A 13254-nucleotide genomic window follows, 5' to 3' on the forward strand; every position below is an offset into this window, starting at 1 on the left:
CAATACTATATATTATCTAAAGTTCTCTAAACCTATCATTCACTAATATTCGTGGTCTTCGAAGTAACTTTTCTTTTGTTGAGTCTTATCTCTTGCAAAGTTCACCAGACCTACTTGCTCTTTGTGAGACTAATTTGAGTTCAGCTGTCTCATCATGTGATCTTAGTGTTGATGGTTATCTTCCTCTGATTCGTAAAGACTCTAATAGTCACATGCTTGGCCTGGGCATTTACATTCGTAAGAATTCACCTGTTTGTCGTGAAACTAGGTTTGAATCCACAGACTATTCTTTCATGTGCTTTCGTTTAGCATCACTTCACTCTATTGCCTTTCTCTTTGTTCTATATCGCTCTCCTTCATCTCAAGACTGCACTCTTTTTGATGTTATTTCTGATCATATTGACCAAGCCCTCTCTCTTTATCCATCAGCTAATGTATTTGTTGTCGGTGACTTTAATGCTCACCACTCTGAATGGCTTGGCTCTAGTGTCAGTGACTCTGCAGGCATTAAAGCCCACAACTTTTGCCTTTCTCAATCCCTAACTCAAATAGTCAACTTTCCAACTCGCTTTCCTGACAACCCTAATCATTTACCTTCTCTACTAGACTTATGTCTTGTTTCTGATCCTAGTCAGTGCTCAGTTTCTCCACATTCACCCTTAGGTGCTTCTGATCACAGTTTGATCTCTTTAAAACTAATATCTCATTCTTCTTCATCACCTGAATCCCCCTATTATCGAACCTCTTACAACTACAGTAAAGCTGACTGGGATTCTTTCCGTGATTTTCTTCGTGATAGCCCTTGGGTAGAAACCTTTCAACTTCCTGTCGACAAATGTGCTTCTTACATAACTTCGTGGATTCAGGCTGGCATGGAATCTTTTATTCCCTCTCGACGATTCCAGGTCAAGCCTCACTCTCCTCCATGGTTTTCCTCACACTGTGCTGCTGCGATTGCCAATCGAAACCGTTACTTCCATATTTATCAGCAAAACAATTCTCCAGAAAACAGACGTCTGTTTATTACTGCTAGAAACAACTGTAAAAAGATTTTGTCTAACACCAAAACCCGCTATTCTCAGGTCATGATATCTCGTATCTCATCTCAAAAATTAGGCTCTCGTGACTTCTGGAGAATCTTTAATAATATCAATAATAAGGGCAAATCTATAATTCCACCTCTCTTGTATGGTTCAGACTTTGTCACCTCACCTAAAGACAAAGCCGAACTGTTTGCTAAAAACTTTTCATCAATTTCATCTCTTGATTCCACTATTTGCGTTCTACCTGATATTGCCAACAAACAGGTTGATCCATTGCTTGACATTTATATCACTCCAGCATCTGTATCTAAAGTGATCTCCTGCCTAGACTCTTCTACAGCTTGTGGCCCAGACAACATACCTGTTATTGTCTTGCAGAAGTGTTCTCCGGAGCTGTCGTCTATACTCTCAAAACTATTCAACAAGTGCTTATCAGAGTCTTGTTTTCCAGCCTGCTGGAAAGCCGCATCTATTATCCCTATCTTCAAAAATTCTGGGGAGCGATCTGATTCGTCTAACTACCGTCCCATAAGTCTTCTTCCTATCATAAGCAAAATTTTTTTTTTAATTAACAAACACTTAATTTCTCATCTTGAATCTAATAACTTACTTTCTGACCATCAATATGGATTTCGATCTTCTCGTTCTACAGCTGATTTGCTAACAGTAATAACTGACAGGTTTTATCGTGCATTAGATGAAGGTGGAGAGGTTAAGGCCATCGCTCTTGACATTTCAAAAGCGTTTGATAAAGTTTGGCATGCTGGTCTTCTCCATAAGCTTTCTTCTTATGGTGTATCCGGCAACATCTTTAAGATCATTGAATCCTTCCTTTCCAATCGTAGCATAAAAGTTGTCCTCGATGGACAACACTCTTCTTCTTATTCTGTAACTTCAGGGGTTCCTCAAGGTTCTATCCTTGGCCCTATACTCTTTTTAATTTACATTAACGATCTTCCAGATATTCTCACATCTAAGGTGGCATTGTTTGCTGATGATACTACCATTTATTCTTGTCGTGATAAGAAACCAACACCCTCTGATTGCCTGGAGGGGGCATTTGAGCTTGAAAAGGATCTCACTTCTGCTACAGCATGGGGCTCACAGTGGCTGGTGAACTTTAATTCAGATAAAACTCAATTTTTTTCAGCCAATCGTTATCGCAATAATTTAGATCTTCCTATATTTATGAACGGTGATGTACTCGATGAGTCACCTACTCTTCATCTTCTAGGATTAACTCTTACTTCCAATCTTTCTTGGAAACCATATATCAAATCAGTTGCAAAATTAGCATCTGCTAAGGTTGCATCTCTTTATCGAGCTTGCCACTTTCTTACTCTGGATTCTATTCTCTATCTCTATAAATCTCAAATCCGGCCTTGTATGGAATACTGTTGCTATATCTGGGGCGGATCTTCTAATGATGTCCTTTCTCTTTTAGACAAGGTGCAAAAGCGCATTGTAAACATAGTTGGACCTGCTCTTGCAGCCATCTACTAAAATTCGTTCTCGTGTTACTCGTCATTCAATTAAGTGTCATCCTTTTTCTGTGACTGTTCCTAAGTGCTCCAGAAACGCTTATTCGTCTAGTTTTTTTCCTCGAACATCAGTTCTTTGGAATTCGCTACCTTCATCTTGCTTTCCTGATTCATATAATTTGCAATCTTTTAAATCGTCTGTCAATCGTTATCTTGCTCTACAACCTTCATCTTTTCTCTTACAGTAACTTCCAACTTTAATTAGTGGCTGCTTGTAGCCTTGTTGGAAGCGAAGATGTTTAAAAAAAAAAAAAAAAAAAAATCTTCTAGTTTATATATTTGCGTCTTTTTAATATGATATTTGTATTTCACGATTTTATAAAAATGGAGCTCGGTGATAAGACATTATGTCTTCTTCTTGCTCCAGCTATTTACTTTACTATATATGTTTGTATATGAAAATTGTATTTATAGAAAAAGGCGAAATAAACAAACAATAATAAAAAAAAGTTTTTAGCTTTTAAAACGCATTTCAAACATTTGTAACGCTTGATTATTGGTAACACATGTAACGCGTAATTATTGGTAACTTTTAATAATAGTATGAATATGAAATGTTTGTAGTAACGTAAAAATAAAAACTTTTCTTAAAAAAAAACAGTTATCGAAGCTTCGGAATATATATCAGTGGCGGATCAACGGGGGGGGGGGGGGGCTATAGCCCCGGGCCCCACAATTTTAGGGGCCCCGATTCAAAGTAAATAATTTTTTATTAACTCTGAAAATTAAATCTTTTATTAACTTAAAAGAGCCAAAGTTAAATTTACTAAATTGTCTGAAAACAAAAGCACAAAAATAAAATAACTGTCAACAAAAACGCTGTATTATATATTTTTTCCGGTCTTTGACAACGATGGAGCGCAACTACTTCTACAAAAAAAAAATTACTGGTAGCAGTGCCTTATAGCAATAATTCGATGTAATATTTGTACAAATTGCTACAAAAACAATTCCCTTTGGAAAATTATTAACGACTTGAATAATTATATTGTTATTGAAAATGCATTAACGATTGCAATTCTACAATTCTTTTGTACTTCCGCACGAAAGAGTTCTTGTGTGAATGCATTTAATAGCTGAAGCGCTAAATTCGTGGAAGAAAAAAAAAGAACAGTTCAACACTTTTCAGGTTATACAGTTATAATTAAAATGCTAAGAAAATATGAAAGTGGAGCTTGTAAAAGAAGATTGAAGAAAGAGAGAGAGGAAATGGTAGCTAAACTTCCGAAAATGACAAACTTTTTTTCATCAAACCAAACTATTATGCAATTTCCACAAACTGTAGATAATAATAAAAACAATGAAAGAAAAGATTAAAACAATAGCACGGAAAATGAGGTAGCCTGCCAAGGTCCTTCAAATGAAATTCAAGAAGTTGAAAGTGTTGAATCTATAATGCATAACAATGAGCTTGACTCAGGTACTCCAATTGTTACTATCTTTAATGACACCTCTAACATCTGCTAAACAAACAATTTACTTTTTAGGCAGTTAATATTTTTGTTCTATAAATTGTCACTTATTATTATTTTTTTTAATTTAATTACTTAGGCATGTTAGAACTGTTGACTCAATTTGATCCAGTTTTAAAGCAACACATTGACACTTTTGCAAATAAAGGCAAAGGTAATGTAAATTATTTGTCTAAAACTATTTTTGAATACCTAATTGATATTATGTCTCAAAAAGTTTTAACGCACATTATTATCGAAATAAAAAAAGCAAAATACTGGGGAATTATCGTAGATTCGACTCCTGATATTTCTCACGTGGATCAACTTTCTGTGATATTACGTTATTATCTAAATGGCCCGTGTATGAACGAATTTTTTGTTTTCTACAAATTAAAAGCCACGACGGTAAAGGTTTGATTACTGACATTTTAGATCTACTGGAAAGATATGATATTGATATAACCAATTGTCGGGGACAGGCATACGATAATGCAAGCAATATGTCTGGTAAATATTCTGGATTACAGGCACGTTTAAAAGAGCGGAGTGAATTAGCTTTTTATATCCCCTGCGCCGGACATTCTTTAAATTTAGTAGGGCAGTGCAGTGTCAGTGAGTGCATCAATTCTATCAACTATTTTGGCGTTCTCTAGAGTTTGTATTCATTTTTTGTAGCTTCAACATATAGATGGGATTTATTGAAAGGAAATCATGCTACACTCAAGCGCCTATCAGATACACGATGGTCATGTAGGTCAGATGCTTTAAAAAGTTTGGTAGAAAATTTTGATGGGATTCATGCAGCGCTATGTCATATACCTGAGGATACAGAAGAAAAATATGATACTCGTCATGAAGCTTTGTGTTTATTAAATAAGATCACTAAGCTAGAGTTTGCATTCATGGCTGTACTTTGGCATCACATACTTAAGAGGTTTAATGCAGTTAGTAAATTTCTTCAAAAAGTTGAATTAGATTTGCATACAGCAAGCAGTATGTTATTTTCACTAATTGACTTTGTAAAAAACTTACGAAACGACTTTACGAGATTTGAGAATGAATTAAAAAAACTTAGCTCGTTTATTGAAAAAGACTATTCTGATAAGAACAAAAGAAAGGTAATTAAAAAATCGAGCAAGGGAGAAAACCAAGTTGATTCATTAAGTGTATCCGACAAGTTTCGAGTGAATACATCTTTTATCCTTATTGAAAAACTTGTGACACAATTAACTATAAGAAGTGATGGTTCCAAGCACGTAAATAAGTTATTTGGTATTTTAGTACCATGGAATTGCAAGTTAGCGCGAAAAAAATTGTAGAAGTGTACTCAAGATAGTTTCATATTTGAAATAGAACAATTTGTAACATTATTAAAGTTGCAGCCTCCGGGTTTTTTTTCGCATAAAAAAGATAAATCTGAGACTGAAAACACATTGATTCCTCTGCATGTTTTAAATTGGATTGTTGAAACCAATATTATTGATGTATTTCCAAATGTTTATATAGCATATCGCTTGTTTCTAACTATTCCCATAACAAATTGCGAGGCTGAGAGATCATTCTCTACTCTTAAAAGAGTTAAGAACATGTACCGATCAACAATGGTCCATAGTCGTTTAAGTAATATAGCAAGATTAACTATTGAGTCAAAATTATTAGAAACTTTGGATTTCAGCGATGTGATTGCAGAGTTTGCGGGGAAAAAAAGCAGAAAAAAATCACTCAACTTAATTCAATAAAATAAATATAAAATTTGTATATAAATAAATATCAGTGATAGCGTTTTCAAGAAAATCTTTTTTTACTCATTTTTGTCGTTGTTAGTGGAACGGGGCGCATATTTACATACTCCACAAGGCGATAGCACACATGCGTAAAAATCAAAATGCAAGACCGGAATTTTTTTTTTTTAATAATGATAGACTGCCTGCCCCAACCAAACCCTCAGTCGATGTAGCAGCACTCCCTTGCGGGTCAGGCTATTTGTCAGTCGATGTAGCAGCACTCCCTTGTGGGTCAGGCTATTTGTCAGTCGATGTAGCAGCACTCCCTTTCGAGTCATTTGTTCCATTTTTCGTACTTTTTTATAAAGAAACATATTTTTAAATTTGAGCCTGACTCGAAAGGGAGTGCTGCTACATCGACTGACAAATAGCCTGACCCGCAAGGGAGTGCTGCTACATCGACTGAGGGTTTGGTTGGGGCAGGCAGTCTATCATTATTAAAAAAAAAAAATTCCGGTCTTGCATTTTGATTTTTACGCATGTGTGCTATCGCCTTGTGGAGTATGTAAATATGCGAACGGGGCCTCCTTCTTTTATATATATATATATATATATATATATATATATATATATATATATATATATATATATATATATATATATATATATATATATTTACATATATATACAATGACGGATCCAGCATTTTTTGGTGTTTGAGCTAACTTCCATACATGCAGGAACAGACGAGCAAGCTCCAAACATTTGTATGCTTATACTTATATCAAATAATGATGCTTTGAAATGGCGATGATTGGAGGCTGGGAACAAAAAAGCCCTAAAATTTCAAACCCTCTTCCTCCCACCCCAAATGTGAGGGCAACAAGTTGGTAAAACATTTTTTGTACTATTCTCAACTAAACTTATATTCATCGATAAGTTTTAAATTTTATAGTATTATGTCTCAGCGTTCAAAAAATATGACTATATAAATTTTGAAATCCCCTCAAATTGAGATGTTTTCTCAAACACATATATATTATAGATTAGATATATATATATATATATATATATATATATATATATATATATATATATATGTTTATATATATACGTATACATAGACACGTCCGGTCTTCTTATTATATACATTATATATATATATATATATATATATATATATATATATATATATATATATATATATATATATATATATATATATATAAATGTATGTATATATATGTATATATATATACTATATAATAAGAAGACCGGACGTGACAAAACTTTTTTTGGCTATGTTATGTTATATCTCGGTTGGTCGGATCGAGCTGGGTTTGGTAGAGCGAGGCTGGTTGAGCATAGCTGTGCAATTTACTCCAGAAAATGCAGAGTAAAAGCAATTTATTTTTTTATTTGCTCGCTCTATTGCATGACGAAACATTAAATGGATGAAAGTTAAAGGATTAGAATGGTAACACAATGCGCGACATAAGGTTGTTGTAGTCAAGTTAGATGCCGGCAGTCGAGTAAGATATTAATTTATTTATACGTACATGAACAACTATTGAAAATCATGTATTATTATATTTATGTGTATTCGATTACTATATTGATTTACATTGTCTGCTTTTCAGCATTCTTTTATTTTCATGTTACCTAAACAGACTGTGGACACGACGCGGAATATAAATATGAAGATATTGTAAAGAAATTATACATAAAATATCATGTTACGAAAATGCGGTTTTTTGATGATAAGGCCTTTGGTCTTCTGCAAGTTTCCTGCGTTCTTTAAAAAATGCCGATATTTAATCGTAATATATATATTTTTTGCAAACCGACTATATTCTTCAAAAAAATCGACTATAACTTGAAATTTCCTTCTTTGGGGGGAGGGGGTGTTACACCTACACACAAATACCTGTACACATCCCTATTCAATGCTTTTTTCATTTTTTGTTTATTTTGAACCAATAACATTTCATTTTTTTTTATTCATCATATTTTGATTTGAGTTCTTACTTAAGTTAAGTTTAACAACCTTAGTTATCTGAACTTCTATTTTATATTTGCCTTTATTTCTTTTTCGTTTTGCATCACCTAATAATTACGTTTATTTGATTGCTAAACATTTGTCGAAAACAAATTTATTAACAAAAAAAAGCTCAAAAATAGAATTGCAAAGTGTTGAGAAATGTAAGAAATTGTAAAATGTATCTAATTAATTTTTTTGTTAGCTTTAATTAAACAATAAGATAATCAAGCGATATCTTTGAATAAAATCATTCTGAAATATTTATTAAAAACCAATTATAGTTTTTACGCTGTAATTACAATTACAATTAAGTAAAAGTCTGATTTAATGTTGTTTTAAGGAAACTGGAATAACTAAACTTAATTCGATTCGTAATTAGAATTCGATTTTTTTTTAGTTTAACAAGTTTTCCCAAATAAAATAACCATTTTGATATAATGTTCGCGGTAGATTCATTTAATTTTCGAATTAAAATTGCTTCGAATTAAAATTAAAAAAATTTAGTTAAGACAAACCATAAAAATCCGTAAATTGAAGCGCTATTTAAATACGAAAAGCAATATTTTAACGTAAACCATTAAAAAAACCTTTTGAAAAAGCCGTTACTATTTTTAACTGCTTTTTACCATTAAATTTGATATTTACAGGTAACATTTAGGCTGAAGCAAACTCCAAACTAGTGTATCTTCAAACCTATAACAAATGAAGAAAATTTATCGCAAAATACTTTGATGTTGATTGGCAACAATTAAACCTTTTTAAATGGTAGTTCCTTACCGCAGAATATAACCGTGATGGAACAAATTAAAAAAAAATGCGTATATACATATTTTATATTCATCGGCAGATTTTAAGTTTCATATAATATTCTGTCAGTTTTTAGAAATTATAAACAAACAAAGAGTTATAAGCTAGAGTGAGAACGAAATAAAAATACATCATTTTTCAGGGAACAGTCTTTGTACTAACATAACCTTCAATTAAATACCGCGTATTATCATAATTTTATGATTCCGCTTTTAAAAAAAATTATTCAATGATATTCTTTCAAAAAGTAATTAGCAATATTTAGAGTAAGTTTATTGGTATTTATTTCTTGTGTTTTTTGATGCGATTAATATTAAACTTTTAGATTAGAATTGAATTAATAAATGTCTAGATAAGAATTGGTAGCATTTTTGCCAGATTTACAAAATGTCCAGGGCCGTCCCGAAGAAATTTTAAAGAGGAGGAGGGGGGGGGAGGAGGAAGGGGGTTTGCCAACTATGGTAAAAAAAAAGATTCTTACCGACTAACGCCTAAAAACAATAAAAATAGGTCCTCATTGGTCAACATTTGCCGACTGCCAACAAGATTTTAATTTGCCGACTCCAGGGTCCAAATTTGCAGACTAATTTTTTAATAAAACTTTCCAGGTGGTTACACGTCTCTCTTTAGGACGGTCCTGTTTATATTCCTATATTTAAAATATAGCAATTTGTTTTTAAATCCAACAAAAGTAATACAACAATAATAAAATCCTGGAGATGTATAATAAGTTCCATGTCAATAAAAGGTTCTTTAAGAACGTAACAAACCTATAGCTAAACGGGGAAGTAAAAGATAAGGTTCAAACAAGTAATAAAACTTTGATATTTATACCTAGTACCAAGGTATTCAAAAAACGATAAAAATATTGTGACCTTTGTTGTGATTATTTTTTGATAGTTGGAGTAGTTTTTAAAAACTCATCCAGTCAACATTGATTATAGTTTTCAAAGTTTACATATTACATTTCAATTTTTTTTTAATGTAAAGGCGCGATTTTGACATGCAGCTGGAATAATTATATTACTAGCTATATCAAGGTACCAGCTAGTCTGTTATACCTCCTTCAAACAAACAGGGTTAACCAGGACGATTAATCTATTTTTTCTGCTTAAATATTATTGGTCAAAAACTTTTACCATACTCCAATAATAATTTAGATTAACCTATTACTAATAGCGTTTAAAAATTTAGGTTCTTAAATTATTTATTTTCATTAAAAACTATTTGCTTTACACACTTAGATGGCGCGGGTTTGCTCTTTATATAGGCCGTTTAAAGATTTGTATTGAGTTATGAATACTCTGCGCACGTGTTGATGCAAAAGCAGACTGTATATTCCATCCATTACAAGAAACAAGCTAGATTGGAGCTAGTTTTTTATCACTAGGTAGTATTGTTGAAAAACATGCCTAAACACATCCAGGAATGCACATTTCCTATTCTTTATTATTTATTTTTTTCCCAGCTTTTTAAAGTTTTTAGCACTTGTTATGATTTTGTTTGAGTTTTGTTTGAGAGCTTTTTGGGTGAAAAGAACAATTGTTTTTAGTAACAAAAAATTAATATCTGGTTACTGAAACTCATAACCATATCTGAATGCATCCCCTTACACTTAAACTATGAAATTGCGTTCTTTCACAGTGTTACGAAGAAGGTACAATCTTAAAATATGCAAACACATCTACAATAAAGTATTAAAAATAAGGTAAAACTGATCATAAGATAAAAGGTCTAGTGATTTATCAGAGAGTTTTTTAAACAAACTCTCAAATCATTTTTGTTTTATTAGTTTGTTAGATTGCTTGCCCAGCGGTTGCAGATGATGTGACCGCTGTGTGGAGGCAAACATGTTGTTTTTATGTCATTGCGGATATAAAATTCAGCAGCTTTGTTTAAAAAGACTGATATCCTCTAAACGCATTTATAAATTTATTAAAAAATTATTTAGAAAGCAAATATATTGTACATAATATTACTTTTTAATCAATTTACCCCTAACGCCAGTTACATGGTGTTAACAAAATTATGAAAAACTTGCTTATAAATTAAATAAGTAATATCCAGTCTGGACCAAGAGAGACATAATAATTTAAATTACAAACAATTAACGGGAAATAACATTAATCTAAATTGTCCCGCTCTACCCTACAGTTTATTTATCCCAGCAAAAGATTATTGAATAACATTGGGTTGAGTACTAAATATTTCCAGATACACTTTTCTAAAGTTCTTCACCCCTTCAAAAAAATTCACCAATAAGATTTCTCGAATCTAAGGTTCTTTATTTCTCTGAAAGTTTTTACCATTAAGACATCTTCACAATTCTAGAGCTCTTCTTTGAAAACTCTTGAAGAGTTCTTTACTTCTAAGTTCTTAAATTAGTTTATTTTATCTAAATCTTTTTTATAGGACCATTTTTTTATTTTTTTTTTATTATTTTTTATACGTACCCCCACCCCCGTTTCCCTCCGGTGTTGTCGGCCCTGACTAATAAACAAATAATAAATAATAGTTTTTCTGTATTTATAGAGATGTAAAGTGTGCTGTTGTATTTCAGTTAAAAATGTTGAAAGCAAAATACTATTTTAATTTCTATTTATAATCATATTTTTTGTAAGCGTTAAAAAAAAAAAGTATATAAAAAGCGATAACATTATAATCTTAATTAAACGCCAACTGAGTAATTTGATTATTATTCGTTGGCAAGTTATTTATAGAACAAATTGAAAACTTATCAAAAACAATAATTTTTTTATTTAGTTTTTCAGGTTTATAAATGTATAAAGCGGGTTTATTTTTTTAAGTAATGGCGCCATGGTAGGGGGCAGTGAGAGCTTTTCTCGATAGTTTTTAAAACGGCTTGTTTTTACTGAGAATAATGACATGAATATACAAAATATAAATTTATACGAACATACATAGATACATACGGTATGGTTTTTTTCAAATCACTGAAAACTATTCATTTTTTTCCCCCACTTCAAACACTGAATACAAATAAAAAACAAATATATTTTTAAGTAAGGAAAATTTCTAAATAGTCTTAGTTTTTTTATTTTGTTTAACTAGTTATTTATTGTCTGTATTTAATAATTTAATTAATTTTTATATTTAATAAGTTGTAACTATATTTAGTATATTATCATAACTTATTCAAATATAAAATAAAAGTTTTTTTTTATATAAATAAGAATGATTTAGAGTTTAAAAAAGGTTTTTCCCTCTCTCTCGACCTGATTACTCAAAAACATTAACCAATAAACAAGGCTAAGAGAAACAAGGAGAAATTCAACCTTAACTCAACTAGAAAATCATACGAGTGCTCTGTCAATGTGCTTCGCGCAAGTAATCTTTAAAGTAAAAAGAAACAAACCACAAAAAGCTAACTTACTCTTTCGAGTTTAAATATATTTTCAATATAGTCGTCATCAGAGTTGTAGTGGTCGATATCATCTGCGTCCTCTTCTTCGACGAACAAAAATTTATTTTTAGGCTTAATAGGAACCTCTATAAAATATAAATTATAAATTCACACAATGTTTAGAACGCTAATACTTTATTATTGAAATAAAGTTTAAAAATAAAAAATGCTTCAGACTTAACTAAAAAACTTTTGTTATCATTTTTTTTTTTTTTTTTTAAAAAAAAATCTTTTTTTTAATTCATTCAAAATAACTTAAGTTTAATATTTTCCTAGCTGTTTGAATAATACCTTTAGAGGCGTTAGATAAAGGTACGGGCGTCATGCGGCGTTGTTTTTTAACTGATCGTCTAGCTGTTTTCGGTGAATATGAATCTATATCTTCAGATGAAGAGAAGCAACTGCATTTTAAAGAATCATTCAAGTGGTCCATATCATCATTAATTTTACGCTCATCATCCTCTATTCCAGAATCTTGAGTAAGTTTTCTCTGCTTATTTTCATCATCGTCTCCAACAAACAATGGTAAACCCATATTGCTCGTCGCTTTTTTTGTATCTAATGTTTTCGTTTCTAATATACGTCTAAAACATGAAATGATAAAATCACAGAAACAAAAAACAAATATGAATTAATAAGTGACCAAAAGTCATTAATTGCTAAAATATCACAATTCTCTTGTGTGTTTTTTGTTGTCGTAAATAAACTTGTACATGAATTAATAAACACACATAAGCTTCATTTTCTACAATACGCTATCAGAATTTCCTTTTGATCAAATTGAATAAAAGAGTTTAACTGAACAAATATTGAATTATTTTATTAAAAATAACCCAGCTGCGAGGAAACAATTTTGATCTGGTTTCAAATACGTAACAATTTACTTTTTTGACGCAGGATTACGCAAATACATCGATAATAGGAACTTTATTGAGTTTTAAAAAGAACTTCTTAAGTAGATCGAAAGGACAAGATGTCGATCTGATCACTTTTTAAATTGGTCTTGCAAAACTACCTTAACAGCCTAGACTATATTTATTTTGAATTTATTAATTCATTGTTGTATATTTTTATTGTTATACTTTATTAGCGATTACATTATTTACATTATTGCGATGTTATCTCTCGTTGCTTTTGCCAATTTAAAATAGAATCCACTACTTTAGTGTTGGACATTATTATCCAATAGCGGTTAACCGTTAACAAATTTAACTGTCAAA

The 13254-nt window shown here is 31.3% G+C and overlaps 1 protein-coding gene across 1 annotated transcript in view; it reads right to left on the reverse strand.

The window, feature by feature from the left end:
* LOC100197998 (uncharacterized) overlaps nucleotides 1-12791 on the reverse strand; it is a 29484-nt gene extending 16693 nt beyond the window's left edge. Inside the window, exons 1-3 of the mRNA XM_065799512.1 lie at nucleotides 12766-12791; nucleotides 12326-12618; nucleotides 12005-12120 (exon numbers count right to left, since the gene is read on the reverse strand). Of these exons, the coding sequence (XP_065655584.1) occupies nucleotides 12005-12120; nucleotides 12326-12618; nucleotides 12766-12776 (420 nt within the window). The 5' untranslated portion in view covers nucleotides 12777-12791. The remainder of the gene's footprint in view (nucleotides 1-12004; nucleotides 12121-12325; nucleotides 12619-12765) is intronic.
* Between the last annotated feature and the right edge of the window lie 463 nt (nucleotides 12792-13254).

The sequence above is a fragment of the Hydra vulgaris genome, chromosome 06, assembly GCF_038396675.1.
Source record: "Hydra vulgaris chromosome 06, alternate assembly HydraT2T_AEP".
Classification (NCBI taxonomy): Eukaryota; Metazoa; Cnidaria; class Hydrozoa; order Anthoathecata; family Hydridae; genus Hydra; species Hydra vulgaris.